The 25,202-nt window shown below is 42.2% G+C and overlaps 1 protein-coding gene across 1 annotated transcript in view; it reads left to right on the forward strand.

Moving 5' to 3' along the window:
• The window catches only part of ALKBH8 (alkB, alkylation repair homolog 8 (E. coli)), a 53,640-nt gene extending 32,122 nt beyond the window's left edge, over nucleotides 1-21,518 (forward strand). The window contains exons 7-11 of the mRNA XM_009890911.1: nucleotides 5,160-5,266; nucleotides 9,419-9,573; nucleotides 10,385-10,650; nucleotides 19,577-19,726; nucleotides 20,949-21,518. Coding sequence (XP_009889213.1) covers nucleotides 5,160-5,266; nucleotides 9,419-9,573; nucleotides 10,385-10,650; nucleotides 19,577-19,726; nucleotides 20,949-21,518 — 1,248 coding nt within the window. The remainder of the gene's footprint in view (nucleotides 1-5,159; nucleotides 5,267-9,418; nucleotides 9,574-10,384; nucleotides 10,651-19,576; nucleotides 19,727-20,948) is intronic.
• Nucleotides 21,519-25,202: the final 3,684 nt, after the last annotated feature.

Here is a 25,202-nt window from a genome sequence, read left to right on the forward strand (position 1 = left end):
CTTTCCCTTTAAAATTCAGCATTTTTCTGAATTCCAGATTTTGGAATTTAGAATGGTTTTTGCAGTGAAAGGCACTGTGTATTACTGATTGATTGCCTCAATCTTGTGTAAGCCAGCAGGCTCTTGTCTCTGCATAGAGCCCCACTGTGTTGTTCAAGCTCTGTGTGTGGGCTTTAAACCTCTCAGCTGTCTTTGAAGTAGACATTCTTTTTCATCTGTTTTACATGTGGGAAACTGCTATGTAGGCTGATAATGTGTCTTTGCTCTCTGAAAATTCAGTAAATAATGTCAGAGACTTGAGAAGTATTCCACATTTTACTTTTTTTAGCTTTAGACTACATTTCGTCTATTGACATCAAATACAAATTGCATCAGAGACAAAGCTTAGAAAAACAACGTTGTCATTCCACGCTGTAGCTGTGAAATCCTTATCGACGTTGTCTTTACAGCCCTGCTGCATTATTTCTGTTTTGTCTTTGGATCATTACTTATTTGATAGACCAGTCTTTTACCGCTATCCTCCTGCTCTTTCATGAAGTGCAGTACCACTGCACTGGAAGGCAATGCAGACTTCTCATTCCCCGAGGAGTTGAAAATCCCAAACTTCCCTTTTTCTTTTAAGCTGTATTCTTTTCTGTTTTTTGCATTTTGCCATATTTTATGCCACGGGAACGATGTTCGTGATGTGGGTGTCATTTTGCTTTGATGTTTAGCCATCCTTGAAAGCTGTTTACTGCCTCATGTGCTCCCTCGTCATGAACACTCTCTTAAATAACCTGGCATCATGACAAGATATTTAAATCCACAAGTAGGTATTATTAGCTGTTTGTTTCTTTCAAATTTTTTGATGTATATATAGAGACATACTTATTCTATAGCACAAAGAAAGAAGGTAAAAATTGTGTAAGATCAAAGCACTTACTATTTTGTTTTTCAGTGTAATCCTAGATGATGCACCATGGGCTAGCTGAAAGTTTGATCTTTATTGACTCTGCCACCTAAGAGAAAAAAGAAATAGGTAAAAACAAAAATAGTAATTGGAAATAGCTCCTGTGGAGCAAAGCTGTCATGAAGCAGATTGATTCAGCAGTGGCAGAGTTGCTTTATTGATTGTGAGTCCTTAGTAAATTAAAAAGAGGACCAAATGCGTTAATCTTTTGTGTGTGTGTGTGTGTGTGACAGTGACAATTTAGAATGTTCTGCCAGGATAAAGACACATATAGCAGTGCGGGAATGTTATCTACTTCAGTCAGTAATAGGCTTTTCTGAGATAAGAACAGAGTTCTTCAAAAACCCTTCTGGGTTAAATGTTCTTTGCTGTAGACAAAGAATAGAAGAAATAGTGTTGCTTGGGTTTCTTTAAGCATTCAGGTGCAGTTATTCTAGAGAAAGGAATGAAGCACAGGAATTGCACTAATTTTCTTCAGATGTTCACAGTGAGTTCTGTAAATTTGATTCTCTGTCCGAATTGCAATGTCAAATTTGTTGTTAAAAGTGCAAAACTTTGATATATTCTGGCTGAGGATCTCTGTCGTCTTCACAAGCAAAAGTCAGTTTTGGATTTGGATTTTTGACTCTTCCAATTACTGCTAATTACTTAATGTCATTGCCCATTTGCAAGTAAATTAATCCTTGATTTATATTTTCCTCCCCAAATCATCACTGCCTGTCATAAAGATGAAATTCATTTAGAAGGGGAGCAGCCACACAGTGTGAGATCATAATACAGAAGCTGTTCCTCCATGGAAAAGTAGGGAGCAGGGACAGAGCTGGAATCCTGTGCTAGTGATGACTAGACTTGCCAGATGTTACGTACAATAGGTGATCTGATTTTCAGCCTCAAATTCTGCACCATCAGAAATTTGTTTCACATGTTTCTTGTTGGCTTAGCATGGCTGAAGTTCAGCCAGGAGGGCATGCTCTTCTCTTCTACTGTCTGCTGTTTCCTACCACTTCTGCCTGAAAATTCAGCTACAGGGGATAGTTTTGTGACCTCTTGTTCCCAGCGTACTATCTGTTATAGTGCACTCTGAATCTCTGCTATTTTGGACACACAGTTGTTAACAGGACAGGGTTTGAGGAGCATCATCTGCGAAGAGACTCTGGGGTGCCTTGCAGCTGAGGGAAAGGAACTGGAGATGCATGAGGTAAATCAGCGGAGAAGGCAGAGAGCTGGAGGAACTGTTTCCCACTGCTTCCTATAAAGCCCCCTAGCCTAGCTCCCAGAGAAGTGAAAGGGAATGAGGTCCTCTTTCAGGGCCTGGAGGGAGATGGGAACTGGAAGTGTAGGAGACCCCATGGAACTGACAATCATTGACTCTTGGAGAAAGTGTTGTTCTTGAACATCATCTGCAAGAACAGGGCTTTGTAGCTACTACTGACACCAAAAGAGGGACGGTGGGGTAACCGAGCCTCCACGAAGGAATCTGGACAGTGTCATATTCAATTTATTCTGCAACACTTCTGAAGAACCCAGTCTCTATCTTTTCCCCTCATGCCTGTCCCCCAATAGCAGTGAGCCAGAGGAGGCAAAAGGCGGACTGAGATACCATCTCAACCATTTCATCCAACCACTTCGCCCCCCCCTTCTTTGCTTTCCATTCCCTTATTTGCTGGTCCTGGTTAGTCATCCTTTGGTTTCTTTGCATTGCCAGGTAGCTCCATCTTTTTACAGAGGCTTGCACCTTGTCGTGCTTTATGGGACAGCCTCCCCATCAGATCTGTGAAGTCACTGTTTTCTCCTTCTTCACCCCATGCTTCTTTGTGGATACCTGGAAGAAATTGCTAAGTGCAAGGGAAGGAATATATTAGCAAGTGGCTGACAGTCATCTATTTGTGTAGCTATTGAAGTGTTTCATAATCATTAATCAGAACTTATAGGTGGGCTTTATTCCAGTTTCCCAATATCTCTCTTCCTCTTTCAGCCCTACTCTTTGTCACCTTCATCATTTTTTGCCTTAAATTTAGATAGCTCAACAGGAGAAGCTGTGTCACTCTGTGGGTGGTACTACAGCGTAAATTATTTTTTTCCTAAAAATGTAAATGCCACTGTAGTTTGCTCCAGTGTGCACAACATTAAATAGTAAATGTTGTAAGTGGTAATTTGTAGTGTTTAAAACTCTTACTTATTCAGTCTCTGTATTGCTGGGGTTTTTTGTGCTGAATGACTGATCATTGCGCCACTGTTTTCTCTTTGTTAAAAGCATCTGTATGCGGAAGCAGAACTGCTTAATTTGTTTCAATCTGGCATACTGTAGTAAGTCTGCTTTTAAATTGCATACTTAGGAGGTTACAAATCAGGTGACAGCACTTTCATGGTGCTAATTCTCCAGTGTAGCTGGAACCGCTGACTTGAACAGTTTTTGACCACTTTTCTTTTTTGGTGAGTCTTGTGTAACTCATTTGGCTTGCTTAAATGACCTGCTCCTTATTTTCCACAGCAAGAGTTTCTCTCATTTGGGAAATGTAGAAGGATAACATTCCTAGTCCAAGCAGAAGCAAAATGTAGCACTGCCATCTGGGCTGTGAAATTGGAATGAAGCTGAAAGCGTTACCTCAATATATTGCCATGGCTAGAAGCCAGGTGGCAAATAGTAAAAGGATGGTCTGGTAGTTGGCATGTTAGTCAGGATCTTGGGAGACTGCATGTGCTTGTTGTGCTGCAAACCTCCAGGAGTGTGGGCAGGTTGGAAATTACTTCTTTCACCTAATACTGGTTATCTAAATGTTATGTATCTACTCTGAGTTAATTGTCTCAGCTCAATCTGCTGTGAATGGATAAGCATTTCCAGAGGGCATAGGGTGATTCCACATCACTTAGCTCTACTTTTTAGACTAGAACGAATCACTCTGTGGAGGTACTTCATAGAATCATATCATAGAATGGTTTAGTTTGGACAGAATCTTAAAAATCATCTAGTTCCAACCCCCCTACCATGGGCAGGGACCCCTCCCACTAGACCAGGTTGCTCAAAGCCCCATCCAGCCTGGCCTTGAACACCGCCAGGGATGGGGCATCCGCAGCTTCTCTGGGCAGCCTGTTCCAGTGCCTCACCACCCTGACAGTAAAGAATTTCTTCCTAATATCTAATCTGAATCTTCCATTTTAAAACCATTACCCCGTGTGCTATCACTACAGTCCCTGATAAAGAGTCCCTCCTCCTCATCTTCCCTGTAGGCCCCCTTTAGGTACTGGAAGGGGGCTATAAGGTCTCCCTGGAGCCTTCCCTTCTCCAGGCTGAACAACCCCAACTCTCTCAGCCTGTCTTCATAGGAGAGGTGCTCCAGCCCTCTGATCATTTTCGTGGCACTCCTCTGGACCCGCTCCAACAGATCCATGTCCTTCTTATGTTGGGGACTCCGGAGCTGGACACAGTACTCCAGGTGGGGTCTCACAAGAGTGGAGTAGAGGGGCAGAATCACCTCCCTCGACCTACTGGGCATGCTTCTTTTGATGCAGTGCAGGATGCAGTTGGCTTTCTGGCCTGTGAGTGCGCATTGCCTGCTCGTGTTGAACTTCTCATCAACCAACATACCCAAGTCCTTCTCGGCTGGGCTGCTCCCCATCCTTTCTTCCCCCAGCCTGTATTTGTGCTTGGGATTGCCCTGACCCAGATGTAGGACCTTGCATTTGGCCTGGTTGAACCTCACGAGTTTTGCACAGGCCCACCTCTCCAGCCTGTCTAGGTCCCTCTGGATGGCATCCCTTCCCTCCAGCATGTTGACTGTTCCACACAGCTTGGTATCATTGGCAGACTTGCCGAGGGTGCACTCAATCCCACTGCCCCACTGTCCGTGTCACCGACAGAGGTGTTCAACAGCGCCAGTTCCAATACTTACCCCTGAGGAATGCCACTCGTCATTGGTCTCCATATATATATATATATATATATAAAAAAAATTATTTTTTTTTTTAGTATTTGTATACACACATATTTGTGACTGCCTCAGATTTTTTAACATGGTGCTGAAAGGGAGCAATCTTAAGGACAGAGACCTAGAGGCTTTTGCATCCCTAGGAAATATGTAGCTGTTTTGTGGCAATATTCTGATGAATACATTGAAGAGGCAGACGAAGCTAGGACTTAAGAAAGCCTGGCATGTATATGAAGCTCTGTAAGTCATGCTCATTCGTGGTGGCTGGTTTTGTTTCGTTTTAGATTGTGATGGATTTCAAACACCCTGATGGCCATACAGTGGCAATTCTGCTGCCCCGATGCAGTTTATTGGTGATGGCTGGAGAATCCAGATACCTGTGGACACATGGGTATGTGAAAGAGTCACTGCATTGCTGATAATAGAAGAACAGTATTTATTGTTTGTTTACTTTGTTAATGACAGTCTGTATTTAAAATTGCTCTGAAAGAAATCAAGTTAAGTTTTGTAATTAATATACAAATTCACTTCTCTGCTCAGATGCTGCTCAGGTTAAATAGAAAAAATTGGGGATTTTAGGAAGCTAATTGCCAGTCCCTGAGCTACAGTTTCCTGCTGCTATCACAAGTGAAGTTTTGCTCGGAAATTGTTCTCACTTACATCTGTGGTGTGCAAGTCCTCGATGACTCTGAACTGGGAAAGAATTCATTGTAGTGCAATTAGCTTCACCATTTCCTTTCTGTCTTTTCAGCCCACAGCTTTTCCCATTGGATCATATATGCCAAAGGCTTTAGAGAAGGGCTGGTTTAAGAGAGTGACTTCACCTGCACAGAGGGCATGAGGGTGCGAAAGGGGAGTCTTCCTCAGCGCTTCCCAGTGGCTTTAGGGACACTTTAACTACTGATAAGACTGCATTGTACTGAGCAGGTTTGGGATCCTGGAAAAGAGATTTCTTGAAATGTGTCTTGAGGCTTTGCTTAATGTAGAGTTTAAATACATGGGTTTTAAATCATGCACCACTGGGAGATACTTACAATAGGAGTGCTGAAATTGGCAAAAAGGCTAAAACCTTGGCGAGCTCTGGGAGTGACAGTGATTCACTTCAGGAGAATGTGGAAACTCCTATTGGACAGAAACACCCATGGTAAATGTTTCTTCCTTTGTTTGATCCAAGCCCTCACTAGTTACGGCAGTCAACTGGAGATACTAATTATATTCTGTGTAAATTAAACATCAAATCCTTTTATTGGCGGAAGATTTTCTGCCTTTTAATTTTACTGGTTAATTTGTATTATGAAGAAGGGTGAATATGAACTCCCCAATGACCTTTACATTGTTCATTTTTGTAGAGTGCTTATACCGCCTGTCTATTCCCTCATTAAATTAAATAGTTGTAAAAAGCAGCTGGTACTTCTGATGCGCATTATTGTAGAAGCCCAGGGCAGTGAAGCCCTTTGGTTTTTGGTATACAAGATTGAACACAGATACCAGTGTTATATGCTTCTTATTCTGGCCTGTCAAATACTGTCAGTCATCTTTTGGAATGATTATCTACAACATAGTGCCGTTTCCATGTCAGTGATGTTGCTGGCCTGGGGACCAGGAGGGGCCCAGGGGAGCCAGAGTGCAGCTTCCAGCCCTGGGCATCACTCAGCTCCATGGGAGTGGGCTGAGACCAGGTTGGGATGTCAGCCTCGGGGCTGAGGCCTGGATCAGTGGGACAATGGCCATACACAGACACAGCTGGGGATGCATATGAGGCTGTAGCTGGGGCAAGGCCCAGTGGGACAGCCTTTGTTTAAAAGCAGCTCCCAGGGAAAGGAGGGATGGCTCTTGCTGAGGCCTCTGGCTGTCTTCATGACAGTTTTCTCCAAGGCCACCAGCTCTGCTCTTTCCAAGCTGACCCTGGGCAGCCAGAGTGCCAGGACGGCGAAGAATGCATGCAGGGCACTTGCAGTACTTGCCAACAAGCATTCAAGTTGGGGTAACGTACCTGCCTACTAAGAACTGGAATGAGATTATTACTTAACTCACTTGTACCTTCAAGAGATAGTTGTCTTTTGAGAACCAATGACATAAACTAAATTTAAAAATAAGATCCCAGATCTTTCTACTCATATATAAGTTATCCCTGTCCCAGTTCTTGTCTTTCTTCTTGTTTTTCTGTATATTTTTAAAAGCAGTAGTGGGTCAAGATACTCAACTGGAGTAAGCTTTCCGTCATGCTAGTGAAGCATACTATTGTAATCAACGAGATTAATCATCTAGCAAGCAAGTGTAGTTGATTCACTTGCATACATAATGTCAGGATGTATTTACGATCATTTGTGATGCCTTTTATCTACTCCTCAGAAGTCAAATTGGAGAGTGAAAGGTTCAGTTTTGGCATGATTCTGGAAATGTTTTCAATGTGTATATTTGGATGCCAAGGTAATTAGAGACTTCATTTTGACCCTGTTAACAAAGTGCACAGAAGAAGGATTTTTGTTCTGTTTTCTCTGAAGGAGAAACATATGGTTGAGAAATAAGTTATACAGTGTCATCAAGGAGAGCAAAAGGTATATGCTCTTCTTGTCTTATATGTGAAAGTAGAATTATGGCTTTTCTGATGAGGTTTATTTGTGATGTTTTTTCTGATGAGGTATGTTTTTGGTTGGGTAACCTGGCAAAACACCATTCCTGGGACTGCAATAGTAAAAAAACTCAGTGCCAAGCAAGAGGGTGTGCAGCGTTTTATTTTTGACATTGGGAATCTTGTTTTTAGTCCAGCCTTTTTCCAGAATTCTTGCTTGTAGTATAGGCAAAAGGAAATTATGTAGGTTGAAACTAGAATCTTCAAAACGACTTATTTCTGAAAATGTTAGCTGCTACTCTTAGCTTATTGCTGCAGGTACAAAAGAAAATTAAATGGAAAATCTGCAAACTAGGGATTTGAAGTTCTCCTCTCCAGGGAGTCTTGGGCATCCTCAGCTGATGTCCCAGCCTTCCCATGGCTGCCTTTGGGAGATATCCATTCTCAGGGCTGTTCCATGTCTCCTTTATGCAACATCTAGATGGATCATCAATGTGCTGTTCCTGATTTCCAGACAGAAAGGACCTGCACTCTTTTTCCCTGTGACTTAATAAGAGATCAGCTTCCCTGCGGCAGGAAAGATGGCATACAGCAAAGTGTGGGAATGCCGGTCATGCTGCAGGCTGCCTTCTCAGCATTCGGGTTATTCTTCTTGGTTAAGTACAGGCACAGTACTTCAGGTTAAGTACAGGTTAACCACGACATGGTTTCATGTGACCCGCAAAAAAATTCCAATAGAAATTTGAGATAAGACTGAATGCTCTGCTTTACTAAAGGATGTAAGACACGTTTTTCCCTTTTTGGCTCAACCTATGAGGGTTGAATTCAGCTAACCAATATGGAAGTCAGTTTTTTGTTGAGAGTTTGTCCTGCTGGGTGTCAAGTGCTTTGAAGTCAGTAGCTCTGAAGGGGCTTCACTGAGGGGCCAATTCCTTAGAGATTTTTTTTTTTTTATTGAGGAAATTTCTGCATTAATCTCCTTGATGACTAAGTTCAGGAAGCATTTCAGTGTGACAGTAACAGCTTTGAAGTGCTAAGTTATTTCCCTGAAGAGTTTCCATTTTGTTCCAAGAGCATCTACTTTTTCCCATGTGCAAGTGATGGGAAACCGCATGTGGGTGCAGCTGTTTCTCTTCTGTCATGTTGTGTTTCACATTTTACTTTCTCGTTTTCCTCTTCTCAACCTTGAGAAAGATCCATTTGTAGAGCTATTAAAAATTCTTGGGTTTGGTACTTTTTCATAATGTAAATCTCTTTATAAAGTTATTTTAAACTTTTGTCACCCAAAAAATGTTCCAAATCACTCTCAATTTATGAAATTTGTCCTTGCAAAAATGTTTTTGCTTTCCATTAAGATCAGTGCCAAATCCAGAAGTAGCTTAAGAAGCTCTGCTACCAGTTTGCTTGATTGACAGATATATTTTGGTCAAGAAAGAAGATCTGCAGCAGAGATTCTCCCTCTAGGCATTTTAGCAAAATGTCCCAAGTGCTACTTCTTTGCATCTTCTGTTGTCAGTAAATGGAAAAACAGTTCTTTTGCAGAGCATAATTCATCGGAGAGGCTTGTTTGTAACAAGAAACTCCAATCTGCTAATGTAGATCTCAGCCAGTGCTACGCTTTTATGCCCATAGCCACCATTTTTACTGATGTTTTTTATGCTTAACAAATATATCTCAAATAAAGTCCTAGAAAAATAAACAATCAAGCTTTATGGAAGGAAAGGAAGGGAGAAAAGGGAAATGTAATTACTTACAATTAAATAACACTTAATTGATGTCATTAGTTTATGTGTCAGCACCTCTTTTTTTTTTTCTCTGAAATTGAGTAAGTTGAAAACTGAGAAGCAACAGTACGTTAAATAGCATGTTGTAATCACACTTGTCACAGTATTTAAGAAGTGCCTTCTTATAAAGATGGATTGTTTTTTTCTGATGCAAATCATTCTTTTATTTTGTGTTACTTTGTTAAAGGATTACACCCCGAAAATACGATGTCATTCAAGCATCTGAACTTGGGCAGAAAGTTGGAACAATCACTGCTGATGTTGGAGATTTAACACTGAATCGAAGGGAAACAAGGACATCATTTACATTCAGGAAAGTGAGGAGGAGCCCTTGCAATTGCAGTAAGTGTCTTGAGGTGATCTTCAAGTCAAAATTGTTACTTATCGCCAACATGTAAGCATTTTATTTTTTTTAAGCAAACAGGTTTATCCCTTTGGGTGGTTTTGGCAGTCCTGGTAGCCATGCCTGAATGGCTCAGGTTTAGGCATACTATGTGGTTTGAATTGGTTGCATCTATTTGGCTGCTGTAGTTTCTCTATACAGGAAGGCATTTGGCTTGCTCTAGAGCCAGGCAAGTAATCTGGAATCTTGCATTTCACTGGGGCCTCAAGTGCTGGAATTATGTACCAGAATAGAAGTAACTACTATTCTTCAGTTTCCCATCATTTTTTGTTGTATTTTATTTGAAGAGGACTGTAAGTTTGTGAAAATAAGTGCATTAGAGAAGTAGAAGCAGTCAGATCTGCAGTGATAGAGTCATGTAAGTGCCTTAGGGCAGTACAGATAATAATAGATAGGTGGCTCAACAATTACATGGAATTGAAGTCCATTTGTGCCCTCAGAACAGAATTTCAGATGATGTCATGATCTTTGATATTAGGGGCACCATCTCAGTTTTGAAAACACAAACCTCGTTAACATAGCAGGATGAATGATCACTGCAAATGGCCTCTGGTACACGTGGGCAGGTTGCTTGTTTTAAGGTCATCAAACCCTTCTGCGGTTTGACCTGCATTTCAGTTTTTAAAGGTAAATGAGGAATGAAGCATTTTTTGCATTTTAATATTTTAATTTTATTTTACTAAATAAGTTTAACCAGCAAGGAATGACGTTAAAAAATTTTATTTTTTGTGTGTCTGTTTATGTATCTAGTTTACCCATCTGTCTGTGACAGCCAGAAAGGACAGCAAAGGCAGGCACAACCTTCATTTCCCCACAATGAGATGGAGGCCTCAAAGTTGGAGCAAGAATATGTACACAACGTGTACGAAGAGATTGCCACACACTTCAGCAGTACCAGGCATAGCCCATGGCCCCGAATTGTAGAGTTTCTCAGGTCACTACCAAAAGGGTCAATAGTGGCTGATGTTGGTTGTGGTAACGGGAAATACCTAGGCATCAACGAGGATTTGTACATGGTAAGTAGTAGCTACTGTCATTTGTTTTTATTGGTACTAGTGATTATTCCATCGTGCAGTTGTAGCATGTTGGAGCTTCAGTTCTGGAAAGAGCACCAAGAACAGAAAGCTTTTTCCTGATTCAAGATCAGTTACCAGCTGTGTTAGGTTTCCACATCCATTCACTATGTGCATTACCCTTTTTCTATTTTCAAAGCCACTTCTGCTTTGCAAGTCAAAATAGGTCAATAAAAAAAAGTAACGGATGCAGTGGTTTGAAAAATTGTAACAGATGCTTTAGCCTTTTTTGTTGTTGAATAAGCTTAATAAAAGGAAAAATGGTTGGGCAGTTTGAATGCTTCATTTGGCTGGTGGGTGGGGAATGCAATGTACAGGTCCCTGAAATCTTCATGGGCGGTACTACTTTTTATATAACCTTTTCACTTTCCTTTGGCCTGGTGGCGTGGCTCATTTGTGGATGATGTCATGTTTGGCTGTCCTACCTCTGACTCTGTGCATAGGCCCAGTAAATATGCCAACATAAAATTCATGGGGGAGTCTCAACTTCAGCACAGATTTCTGGCCTTTCTCTCACTCCCTTTTCACTTTTAGGCAGTTCTGACATCATTCTTGCTGATGTTCTCATCACCTTCCCTGTCTCTCAGTCTGTACTTAGCCCAGCTTTACTGCTCTCCCTTCCTATCACGGAGACATGAAGCACATACAAATATGAACCAAGAGAGAGTTTTTATTGCAAATATTTCAAAGACTTTTTCGCAAGGGTCAAACCTACTGTTGTTTTTACCCGAAAGAAATCTTTGAGAGGTGTGGATTATGTTGTCTGCTCTCCCCTGTTCAGAGTTGTGTGATTCTTTCATGTGCTTGTACTGTGAAACACTTTGAAATCCATCAGGCTTGAAAACTTCTATGTAAGGCAAAACATTCATTATTAATAACAAAAGTCAAACTTGTTTGTCTGTTTCAGGAGTTTCTGTCCTGCTATTTATATTCAGCTGTAAAACATAAGTTATTATTTAGAGCCCTGTCTGTATTAGTAATGGATTTATTTCCATTACTGTTCTTTTAAGCTAGAACAAAATCAGCTGATTTATAAGTAGGCATGTTTATGCCTGACTGCTATAGCCTGAAAATAATTATTAATGTTCAGTACATTTCAGTCTTCCACTCCTGACTCCTGTAAGAAGAGTCAGCAAACTTAACGAGGGAGGAGAAAAGTTTATCAGGGTACCGTAAAGGTCACCTGGTCCTAGAATGAATTTGGTCAATTGTTGTTGTGTATGTTTGTGGTAGACTTTTAAGGAGAAATATCTGCAAGATGCTGTGTTCAGAAACTGCCAACCTGAGTTTGTTTTCTGGAGCCTACAATTAATGAACTAAGGGAAAGAAAGATCACATATCTACCGGCAGTCAAATGAAAGCCAGCCCCTCTCTTCTGTAACTTTAGGAGTTACCTCGTTTCATATGTGCCTGCAGGAGAAGTCCAAAATGGGAAAAATAACAGTGAAAGGGAGACAACTTCTAAAGCAGTTGAGACAGTTGGAAAACAGAATCTGTGTATTGTTTCAGTCAGTTGGCCTCCCTTGACATTTTATTTTCTACTGGTGACAGCTGGTTCTTCTTGGTTGGAGCAAGGCTCTAGACTTCACATTCGCTTATTTTCATCTGCAAGCCAGCACAGAGTCTCAGGAGGATGGATGTGCCTCCTTAGTTCTACTATATTTATTTCTATATGTCAGCCAAAATGTTGTTAAAGAAAAACCAGTGTGTATTATGTTTACAGATGTTTTTAAGCTTTTGATGGTATCAATAAAAGCCTAAGAGAACTAAATTATCATAGGTGAGAGGAACGGTGTAGCGTTACACTGGGTTGGAGAAGGAGGAAGGTAGGACTGTTGGCTGTCATTCAGTACTGATGAAGGGCTATCAGTAAGTGTCGCTTAGATCACCTAGGATGGATATGAGTAGTTGCTGCTAGTGAGGACAATGAGATGATCCATTATTAAACAGGAGCAGGTTAAACTGCAGCGATCTGTTTGCTGCTGAGAAGACAAAATACTTTGGGCACATTTGGTGCCATTTGTCGGATGGAACTTACAGTCACAAAGTGCCAGAAAGCCAAGCACTGAGCAGCAGTCGTAGGGATTGGGTCAAATTCTTCTAAGGGACATAAGATCACTTTGTTCATAGGTCATGCAAACCCTCATTCTTTAACCTGAAGGAAAGTGCCAATAGACAGGACTTAGCAAGACATTTTTCTTATGGTCAACTTTTTAGAGAGTGAGCTGTCCTGATGATTTCTTTTGTGCATCTGCCTCTAAAGCAACTGGTAATGGCCGTTATTTGAAGCAAGGTACTACTTTGCTATTTCTGTGACTGCAGAAGTGACTGACGTCAGTTCTTTATTTTGTGGATTCTGGTTTGTGGGAAAACAGTACTCATTTATTCCTTAATGGGAATTCAGTACTCGTATATTCCTTAATGTGATTTTTACCTCTATTCTCTTGCTGTACTGTTCTATAGGAAGTAATGTAGAACAAGTGTTAGTGATGTATCAGTATTATGACCAGAAGCCCATCTCCTGTGTTGGATGAGTCAGACTGTTCAACCCTTTTTTTTTTACCTAAGGGAGAGCGGAGCAGTCTTTTCCACTTTTTGTTTTCCTTTGTTTCCTTGGGTTCTTATTTGGGCTCTACAGATATGTCTGATTATACAGTGCTCTTTCTCATACTGTGTTACTTCAATTTAGCACGGGTTGGGCATGGATCCAAGGGTGAGGGGTTAAAGGATACACTTTGTGTATCAGGTGCGTCGTTGGGGTAAGGAGAGTGCTCTTTAGGTGCAAGGCATCGGTTTTCTCCCTCATTTACTCCTCTTGACTTGGGGGCATAAAATCCAGGCAGAAACTTAGTAAATTGCTGCAGCCTTTCCTTCGCAGCAATTGCTGTGGCTCTTGGTAACACTTTATGCACAGTGCATTGGAGCTCTTAGTCTGGGTCCTGTTGGGAAAGAAACAGTAAAGCAATGCTGTGAAATGAGGAGTTATTTAGGGGTTGGGTAGAGCACTGTCAGTACAGCCATGTAGCTTGGAGTGTTTTGACTCAGAAATACCGAAAACCTGAGGCAAGCAGTTTCTGAAGGCAAGCGATGTGCTACAAAGGTTACTGTACATTTTTAGATAGGATACGTTAAGTAGCAGTGCTAATGGTAGATCAAAGCAAGGTAGCTCTCTTGATGGTTTTAATCTTTGGGCACTGTCTGAAAATGTCTCCACTGTGGGCTGTGCTATTGTATTTGCTTCAGTTTCTTTGGATGATTACATATAGCCTTATCTACTTGAGTATGGTTGTGTGACAATGAAATGCACATGAGTCCAGCTACACTCAACAAAAATGACAGTGCTGTAATGGCTGCATTATTCTGACACAGTGAAAGAGCAGCAATTTCATGACAAACAAATTCAGATTCAGAGTGTATGAATGAGAGATGGAATCCAAGTCTGATGTAGTTAGGACGAAGACTAGAGAAAGATTGAATTTATTAAAGTTTCAGATTACTGTTTCTTTTTCTGTCTCGCCCAGCTTTTTTTATTGTTTGGATGAATGCAAAAGAGAGACTTGTTTTTAGGGATTTTTTTACACAATCCCCTCCCCACCCAACCACACTTGGGGGAATTATTTTAACAGTTTATATTTAAGTGCTTTCAACCTTAATATTCTTATCTGTAAGCAGAGCTTTTGTTTTTACAGAATGCTTTGTTTCAGTCTTGCCCCCCTCCCCCCCCCCCCCCCCCCCCATCACCACAAGGGTTTCATTCTAGAGCCACTTGACATCATTGCAATGTATCTCATCAATTTTTATGAGCTTTAGCTCTGTCTTCATGTTTCCAGTGTTCAGGTAGGTGTGGTGATGTGTAAATCCCCACAGGAACATTCAGCATCCTCACGGGGCTAGGGTGTGAGTGAAAGACATTGAAACCTTTCAGTTTTGTGGTTTATGTTTTTAATTGACCTGATAACCTGATAGGAAATCCAGTTACAAAGAACTGAAAATGCCATTGGATAGATATTTTTTCTTTATATATACAGAAATTACTCTCCTTGCCAGAATACCGATGCGAGTAAGAAATATGATGGCAGTGCAGGAACCCAAATAGTTTGCTTTAATACAGACATTCTTATTTCTGTAGTGCTTGTCATTCAAAGGTAATCAGTAACATAGCATGTAATTCATGTGACCTTTTTGCTGCGAGATTTTCATCTCTGTTTTCTGCATTACTGTCCCAAACTGGGATCCACTGGAAGGGTATAAAAGTTTGATTTTGCCAGTGTGTGGGGAAGAGGGAGGGTGAGTATTTGCTATGGTGTGGTTGCATAATGGTGGGTGGGTTTTAGTTGCACTGGGTCCGTGTTGATTGAGAACAGATTCCTATCCAAAGGACTTGGTAGCAGTGGGTAAAAGCAGGAAGGACAAAACTAATCAGTAAAGGTATACCTGGAGCGAGTTCACTGTATCTTGGCGATTGGAGGGTGAGGCAGAGGAACCTTTCCTGGCCTTTTCTCTCAATGAATAGGAGTCATTAAAATGATGGGAAGTCTGGGAAGAGAGCTCAGAAGGAACTGGGCAACAGCAACACAAGAATGAATGCTGAATTGCTCGACCTGGTTCGGATGCTTTGTCACTGAGAAATGAACTTCACGTTTTAGACATAGCGCTTTGTTTCCACAGACACCCTGACTGTATGCAATGGAAAATCAAAACACTACGTGAAAGGAATGCTAAGGGCCTGACTCAGACCAACTGGAGCAAGGAGATTTGTCTGTCTTGCTGTGGCTGTGCTGGTGTCTTTTTCTACATGTGTGTGTGTTTGCTGGAATGTAATTTGGTCGAGGCTCTCATGCTATTAGTTATAGCTGAGGTGTTTCTCCGGGGAGCCACATAATTCCATTTGGCAGCTGGATTTCAGAACTAGATGTTGTTTTCTCGATCAGTTTCTAATGTGCTGAATCAATCAGGCTTCCAGATACTTAAATGAACTAATTCTACCAGGTAGAGTTAGTTATAATGAGATAATGCAGAAAGAAAATACATAGTGGTGGGCAACATCGACCTGTCTTTACCTATCTTTAAGCTTGCAAGAGGATTTCTCTCTTGCAGATTTGCAGCACCATTACAAAGCAAGCTATTTATTTGGTGTCTTTTGCCCCTTAATGATTATTCCAAACCACTGCATTAAGTAGATTTTATAAAACTTAGTTTAGCTACTCCTTGCTGAAATGGTGGAGGTGAAGGTGCCTGGGAATGCAAAGGAGTGCAATGGGATATCTGCCTGTTATCCTGTTCCCAGGAAGCCAGTACAGCTGCTGCAAGTGCATTCAGATCACGGGTGTTAATTTGTTTCTCGCTTCCCTTATCCTTTTATCTTAGTCTTTTTTTTTTTTTTTTTTTGATACTTCCATTAGTCTACAGCTTAGAGTTAGCCAGTGTGCCCTAAACAGAGGGTGCTCTATGCCAGGATGATGACACACTTTTGCCTCTTTCGTAAGTTTTGTGTTTGCTGAGGTTCTAGTTGCAGAATTATAGGCCTCCGTACTAATACAGATTTTCTGGCTTAAAACAAGAGCTGGATTCAGTTAGTGTTTTTCTGGATATAATGAAAATCAGGGCCTGAAATCCCTGTTAAAAATGTAAGTGGATTCTGAGCCCCAGTACATAGGTGTCAGTGGCCACTCTGGAGCTCCTGTGAGCCATTGTCCACATCACAAAAAACAGTGAAGAGAACGGTGGAGGTACCTGCCGAAAAAGCAGGGATGTGGGAAAGGCTGCCTGGGGTAAAATCCGAGAAATCTGAGAAGTCAACCTCCTTTGCGGAAACACTTAAAGGTGTAGACCAACTTGCTGAGAGGTGGACTTGCTAAGAGGTGGATTCAGCTGAATAGTCAGCCGTGCCATTTGAGATATATATGAGAAATTGAGGGCGTTGAGCAAGGAATTTGATTTGGAAAACTGGGAAAACAGATATAAGAAATAATTGAGAAGACTCACAGATATTAAGACATAGGGAACCTTTAAAATATACACAACTTGGCTTACCAAGAAATGTACTGGATTCTGTTGGGTTTGGACACTGAACTAGTGGCAATTCATCTACCTTTCTCCACTCTTCTAGAAGAGATGTCAGCAGGGACAGTATCCTGTGCTGAGCATCAAAATTAGAGATATGAACTGGCAAAAATTAAAGCATTCCACTTCTATTTTGAGATTTTTTTTTAATGTTTTGATTACATGTTTAATTAGAGAGAGAAAAGGAAGTAAAAACACTCCTTTGAACTGTTTTCTGTAAACAAAGTTTCATCACATCAAAGCTTCTGCGTGCTTCAGAATGTAGAAACCAGTTAGTGACAGAAGTGGGCAAAGTTGAGTTTGTGGTCTCTGCCCCTTGCTGTAAATGTTTTCTATACTCATAAAAATCATAGACAGGCTCATTTTCCAGCTGGAAGCTGGTATTGCATGGCTGAAGTTAGCTGCTTTTTGCTAGGTTATTGTTTTCTAAGCAACTGAAACATATGTATTTTGGTTTTTAATGAATGCATGTTTCTTGTAAGCTAGAACATGCAGAAATGTGATGATTGTAGTTCTTTTAAGATATCATGCAGAGATAATTCTAGTAAGGATGCTAAATTTGCTTGGCTTCAGCACCAGCCATATATCTGTGGTGACTCCCTGTGTTCAGCATTTATGTATATACGCATAGCACCTATTATAATGTTTACATTTAAAACTACATAAAGTTTTAGCCTAATATACCTATTTTAGAGCAGCTGTACATTGAAAGTGATCCATTTCAAGGTCTCTGTTTTCATTGCAAAACAGAATCTTTTTGCTTTGGATGTAAGTTCACTTTAATAAGTATGACAATACAACTAAGCCTGACTTCGTAATTATTTGATATAATTTAGATGCAAATGAGGACTTCACATTTTGGCAGTCATGCCTTTGTTCTCATTCTCAGTTCATTGGATTTCATCAACATACAGTGTAGTCCTTTTCAAGGTCATTTTGGGAGGGGAGGATTGAGTTCATTATCCAGCCCGTTTTTACAATAGACTTGCAGTTGAAAGCAATTCTTTCTGGGAAAGCTTGTTGTCAGTGGAAGTTGCAAGTATTCTTCTCCCTCCTTCTGCCAGCAGTGAATTTTGTCCTCTGAGTTTTATTAAATACTGCCTGCTAATGTCTTAATTGCAAAAGTAGTTGAAGGCACGTGTAATGAGGCGTGGAATCTCTAACATGCAGGTTGTCAGCTAAATCCGTTCCATGATGAGAGTAATTTAAAGGCACTTCAGTTGGCTTCCAGTGTGAAATTATGGGGATTTATGTTTGCTTCCAAGTAAACCAAGAGTTTCCTTTTTTATTCATAAATAACACTATTCACTCAGGGCTTCAGTAAACACAAAGATGAGGCCAAGGAATAAATGGGAAGAAAGCAATGCTAGGATTGATCTTTTCAGGTCTGTTTAGAGCTAATTGGCAGGACAATATGTACATATTCATCGTACTGGTTTTGCGGAGGATTATCTTGGGTTGTCAGGTTGGCATTTTCACAACTGTTTCATTTACTTTGGACCAAAAGTCAGGGACCTGACTAGAAAGCCGCTCACCTGGAAGCTTTCAGGACACATGGCTGGAACAGAATCCTGGTTTTCTTCAAAACTGTGATGGTATACTGAAAGCTAAAATGATTTGAACTGAAAATGAAAAGTTATGATGGAAAATAAATATATTTTCATTAATCATTGCAAAAGAGATTTTTAATTTTAGCAGTACCGTTGTCTCTGCTGGGTTGATTAACCAGAGCTAGTTGTTTGCTATTCTTCTTTTATCAAGGGTGGTTTAGTATTCTTACTGTGTCAAATGCAATAAACACTGTCAGCAGTAATTATTTAGGATTCTGAATCTGTTCTCTGCTATCTACTTGTTGCTGATCATTGAAAACAAAAATAAATTTAATATTCTCATGCAAGCTGAGTTTGATGTATGACTTGGTAGCAGGGCTTTGGTTTGAGTATTCAATGTGCATGGCAGACATGAAAATGAAGGTGGTGCATGACTCAATCTATTTGTTCTTTCAGAAGAGTTGATCAGTTTGGATTTATTGTGTTTATTCAAGCACATAGAAGACCTCTTCTAGATGCTTTTTCTTCCCATCTTTGATGTGGTCACTGGGCAAGGTTCAAAGAGGGGGAAAAAAGAAACGTTTTATGAGGTGTCCTGAAATGGTTCCTAGGGGTCACTTTATTTGGACTGTACAGAACTTTGGAAAATTATGTTGTGGTTAAAATTTTGTGGATTGTGATACTGAGGGCAAAGAGGACTGTACCTGAGCACTTCCTTACCTATTGAAACGATGAAACCCAGGTGATTAGTGAAGCTGTGCGACATACTTCAGTGATGCCACCAAGGTCACCAGTTTGTTGTTTACACTTGTAGATTCAGCTTTTGTGTGTTCAGTATTTGGCTGCTTCAAATGTTGTCAGGTTACAAATGGCAATTGAAAGAAAAGAAAATATTGAGGTTAGGTCATCTCTCGTTTTGCTGGTTTCAAGAGCCAGTTTTGAGGAAAAGTTCGGTTGAAACCTGTTCTGTCTTAAGCTGGTTCAAAATCAGGGTGCTATAATAAGCTGTCTGATATCCAATCTGCCATCTTTGTTTTAAGTAAGCATCAGGGTTTTTTTCTTTCTGTCTCTACCTGGGAACCATATCCCTCTTACCTAAGGCTATTTTCTTGCACTTGTTATTATTTTAAACTAAAGTGTGTTACCTCGGTAGGAGACTGTGATGACTCCATTACTGTAAGCATCAAGTGAAAATCATTTTCCAGTCTTGTAATTATCCTCTTATGAAAAGCTTAATGAAACACTTTCTGTTATAGGTTGGCTGCGATCGCAGCAAAAACCTGGTGGATATTTGTGGAGAAAAAAATTTCCAGGCTTTTGTCTGTGATGCCCTGTCGGTGCCAATCCGCAGTGGTTCTTGTGACGCCTGCATCTCTATTGCTGTAATCCACCATTTCTCAACAGCGGTAAGTCACCCCTCTCTGTGCTCCACTGTACTGTTGTGTTGCTGTGCAGAGCTGCTAACATTACAAAAACCCACTAGTTTGGGTTCGTGGAAGCAAAAGGGAAGACCAGAATGGGGGGGAAATCAAAGGTTTGCACTTGGTGTTAGCAGCTGTCAGAGCAGAGTTAAGCTGTTGTGCTGCTACTGCTTCTTAAACTTTCTTTTCCTATTCTCCCTCTGCTTGTCGGATGCCCTTGCTCCTCCTGGCACTCTGATCTAGGTGTTTATGTTTCGTTTTTATCTGCTTACAATTAATGACACTGGAGAAGGGGGCTGTGCTTTGGGGCTCAAGAGATATGTTACTTCCTGGCTCAGATCTTGAGCAGATCTCATGGGTTTTTTTCCTCTGTGCCTTCATTGTCCATCTGCAAACGACAGGGACACTGCTCATTAGTCTGCCGTATCTCTGGGCTGTGTAAGCTTCTCCTGGGAGGAACTGTGCGATTGTAACAAGCTTCTAGACCAGGGACCCATAATCTTAGGTGGGGCCCAGTGGTCTCTCCATACCAGAAATACAGCAAATGTTTCCAAACCAAATATAAAAAAGTAGGAAGAAGCCTGTTTTGGAGAAGGCTGATGTATCTTTCTTTGAGTGGTCAGAGGAACCTGTGTTTAAGCCGTAAGTCTGACTCCTTCAGCTGCAAATTTAGGGTGTGTATCATCAGATATGGTAGATTTGAATCTGGGATTTTAGATGCTGAGGTGTGTGTCATTTCCAGCTGGGCTGATGTGTCCAAGAAATTCTGCTCAGCACAGCACTGTTCTCAAATTGAAAGAGAATCATAGAATCATTTAGGTTGGAAAAGACCTTCAGATCATCGAGTCCAACCGTCAACCTAACACTGCCAAGTGCACCGCTAAACCATGTCCCGAAGCACCACATTTACTCGTCTTTTAAATATCTCCAGGGATGGTGACTCAACCACTTCCCTGGGCAGCCCGTTCCAATGCCTGACAACCCTTTTGGAGAAGAAATTGTGTTTCACTGAGAATTGTCTTTAGGAAAATGTCTTGGCTTGCACATAGTGATGGGCTGTATTATGAACGAAAATGAATAGTGGAAAAAAATACCTCTGATTTTTATTGTGTCTTGCTGGGGGGACAGTAAAAAGGAATTGCTGCCATTCCATTTGCCTGTCTTTTTGTTTATGTACTGGCTTCACACTTTTCCTTTCTCTTTATAGGAGAGGAGACTGGCTACTATCCGTGAACTAGCCCGGCTTCTAAGACCTGGTGGAACGGCACTCATTTATGTCTGGGCAATGGAACAAGAATACAAAAACCAGAAGTCTAAATACCTGAAGGAAAAGAATGGTAGTAAAGACACAGAGGAGGAAATCAATACTGGCACAGCCCAGAGACCACTTAGTGATCAAATGCCCGATAGCAGCAGCAAAGATTCAGCGTGTTCTGACGGACTCCTTAATGACTCAAAGAACGAAGGCTGTGATGTGAGGCCAGTCACAGACTCCAGACTGCCTGTTCACACTAACCGAACCTCCTTTCACTCTCAAGATGTGCTGGTTCCCTGGCACCTGAAAGGTGCCACTAAAATGAAAGGGGAAAGCCCTGATGCAGTGTTGTTTCCAGCTGGCTCCAAGGAATCACAAGAACTCAGCCCTGTTTTCCACCGATATTACCACGTGTTTCGTGAAGGTGAACTGGAAGCAGCGTGCAGATCCCTGGATTGCGTGAGGGTTCGAAAGAGTTACTATGATCAGGGAAACTGGTGTGTGGTTCTGGAAAAGTTGTAGCCTGTGGTGTTTCCTCCACTATCCGTGGTATTTTGTGTGTTTTTTACAGTGTGAAAGGTATTTTTAATACAGGCTGCAACTACTACCTATTTTAAAATTGCAGAATAAAGATTGTTTATTGAGTTAACAACAATAACCAGCATTGTGTGCATATATTAACAAAATAATGGCCAAACTCAGATACCACCTCTGCTGAGTGTTTATTTTACTTTTGTGAGTTACAGCAAAGAGGATTAAGTTGGAAAACACTGGCCGTGGAAATCAGTCAGGCCATTGTTGAGATTTTAAAGACAAAGGGCCTGGTTATTCCTTCTCTTACACCAGTTTATGCTGGTGTAGCTGTAGTGGCACACACAGCAGCCCGCAGCTAATTGGAATGGAGCTCTGGGTAGGAAAGGTAAAGCTGTTTTCTGTATAAAACTGTGGGTCAGGGAGGAGGGAATGAATGGCCTGTGAAACAGTTTAGCTTGAAGAGTAAAGAGGTTGCCTGAAGTTCGGTCCTGCCTGTTTGGTGTCTGTCAGGGGTCACAGATCTCTTTCAATTTGGAATTCACTCTCTTGGTCCTGGTAATAATTATTTCCTCAAGGGGGACTGGAAAACCAGTGGGGATACTACAGCCCTTTTTCTCTTCCTTGATCCTCAAGCTCCCACAATTCATGCTGTCACTCCCCAGATTTCTCTAGCTCTTCAACACTTCATTGTAGTGTTGTTTGCAAGCTTCTCTGAGGTGTGAGGTTGCCCAGCTGGAATACCCTGAGCAGCCTGCTAAACGCATGCCTTCCTGTGAGCGCAGGGCTCTGTGCCTGCAGCGCTGGGGCTCGTGGTATGGGGTGACAGCTCAGATGTCCCTGGAAAAAAAAAAAAAACAGGAAAAAGATTGAAGTGAGGTTGGTGCAAATGGTCTGGAAGGTGATTTCAAGCCCTAAATGTTGGCAGGGGAACAATTTTTATTTATTGTGCTTCAGAAGAACAAAGATGGAGTAGAGGGGAACTGACGCTGCTCTTGCTGACTCACAGCGGCCATTGCTAACATTGTCTGTAATTACTAGCACAATTTGTTTAACACAGTTCTTGTGCTATCAAAGGAGCGTGCCACCTACAATGCATTTCCAGAATTAAAATATAATGGACTGGCTTTTGCACGGTGAGTGACTATTGGTGCCTCTGAAAACCAGTACTGCTAGGCTGTGCCCTCATTGCTCTCTTCACTGACTCATGGCCTGTAGTTGTAGCAAGATTTATGCTATAGGCACGTCATTGCTGCTGTAACTAATGGCGTCTAAACCAAGGTGCCCATCCTGAATCATGGGGACTTGGAGGACAGCTGTGTTCCCTTAGCCTACTCCTGCCAGCCTCAGACTTGCAGGTTAAAGGGGTTGCTGTGCTGGCAGCCTGCTCCCAGTCACCATTTCTCTTAGGCTCTGCCATTTTTCTCCCATCATATAATGGAGAAAATCTGAGGGGAGCGAGAGAGAAGAGCTTGCTGCCACCACAGTTCATCCAGCCTGTGCCTTGTTCACTGTCTGCTTCCAAAGAGCCCTTGGGAAAGGAGGACATCTCATTCCTCAGCTGCAGACATGGTCCATATAGCAGCAACCCTGTCCGAGCTGATGTCTTTGGGCTGCAGGGAGGCAGAGGGGTGTGCTCATGGCAGATGATCCTTCTTGGGCATGTTCAGGAGTTGGTTTGCACACATTCAATAAATACCACATGGCTGGGAGGTGTTGGACTTCCCATACATGTGCAGTTTGGCTCTTCTGGTATGCAGCACGGCTGGTGAGTTTTTGCAGGGGGAGCCTTCCTTTCTCCTTGCTAACATCTGGTTGGGCATTGCTGATCAAGACCCGTGATGTGAGCAGGCTCTGGTGTCGTCAGGGGAGACGTAGTGCTGGAAAGTGAAGAACTAACACTATTGATTGTGCAGTTTCTTACCACAGGAGCAACTCGCTGTGTGAACACACTGTGTGCTCTGGGTGTGCAGGCATGCAGGAGAAGGCAGTTGTCACTCCAAGCCTTGATTTAAGCAAGAAAGCCCAAGATGGGAAGCAGAAACTGAGTCCAAAGAGTGAAGTAAACTGGTGGATGCCATAGGCAGAGATGGAAATGTGATACATTCCCTGGCTGCATTGCAGGACCGGGCTACCCCTCTAATCTTAAAACATTTACAGCATAGAAAACTGTTGATTTCCCAGCTCCGGACAACTGCCTCCTCCCTACCCTTGCCTGGAGGAGGGCTTCTCCATGCTGTCGCAATGAGAGGGGCTAATCACAGTTCTTGCAGTCAGTATGGAGGTTCCCATACGGTAAAGTGTAGCCCACAGGCAGTGGTTGCGTGTGTTTAATGTTCAGTAGGGCTGGTACCTGTTCTCTGGCTCTGCTTTTTGCTTCTCCTTTTGCCCCTTGTTTCCCTCTTACCAATTGTCCCATTTTCCCCCTTTTCCTTTGGCCTAGAGGGGAACTGGGTTGTCCTTGCTTCTGCTCCCAGCTGTCATGCGATGGGCAGAGGGCAGCCCTGGGAAGACGTGCAGGAGGGTGCTGTGCTGGTAGTTATCATGAGTAAATGGCAACACTGAGTAATATATATTCAAGCTGAGAAAACTTAAAGAAATGTGGCAAATCAACTGTGAGACCTGGGTTGTTATTTTACTCTTAATTGGCATTACATCCTGCGGAGAAACCTGCCTCCCAGTTACTAAGACTACATCATGTTTTGCAGGGGTTTCCCAGTGTGCTCACTCCCCCCGGGATACTTCCCAGAAAGTTGTGTTTCCCACTGTGGGTGGTTTTGACACAGTTTTGCATGGAGGCCCCTGAGCTTTGGTACTGGGACACCGCGCTTGGGTGCAGCAGCGCATCCAGTTCCCAGGTGGGCTGTGAGACCGGCGCTAGCTCGGATGGCTCCCCAGCGCAGCGTCACACAGCGTCGGTGTGTCACTGGTGACAGAGGGCAGGGACAGCCTCTGCTGGGTGTCTGTGCGGTGACTAACTCACTAAGTTTGGCCGCCTGTTATTTCTGATTACTGTGGATTGCATTCGTGCAGAAGAAAGTAGGAGGACCTCATCTTTTATGCTCTTCATCTGCACGGCCGTGTGTTTGTCGGTGCCTGGGCTCCTGCTGAGCTCACAGCAGCTTCTGTTCCGTTCGCCTGTAGGTGCCTTTTCTGTAAGGATGTACGATGTGCTGGCAAGAAACGCAAGCACTGCTTGAAACAGTCCAGAGTGTTGCTGTATCTTGACCTTGTGTGACAAATGAGGAATCGGGGCTGCAGTAGTGCTCCATTACTCAGCGTACTTTTGTTCTGTTTGGGGAGAGCTCAGAGGTACCGCGTCGAACTAACTGTTGGCTCTGAGCTGGGCATGGGGTTAAGCACTGTTCTAACCTGGAGCTCCAAGTAGACATAAACCGTGAAGTGTCGAACGTGGACTTCATGTAACAAAGTGATCTATTTTTCTCAGGCCCTGTGGCTCCCCCAGAGCTCTGCTGCTTCCCTCCGCTGCCCCGGCAGAGGCACATTAGGCAGTGTCTGGTGTGCCGTTAAGCATGTCTTGACTGCCAGGGCTGATTAACATCATTTCTTGACTGCTGCATAAACGAAGAGGTCAGATTCCCTCTTTCACCAGTTTTACAGTGAAGCATCTGTGATGTCTGAGAAGAGCCTTTGAATTTCATCAGTATTCCTGCT

Source organism: Charadrius vociferus, unplaced genomic scaffold (genome assembly GCF_000708025.1).
Source record: "Charadrius vociferus isolate BGI_N301 unplaced genomic scaffold, ASM70802v2 scaffold118, whole genome shotgun sequence".
NCBI lineage: Eukaryota > Metazoa > Chordata > Aves > Charadriiformes > Charadriidae > Charadrius > Charadrius vociferus.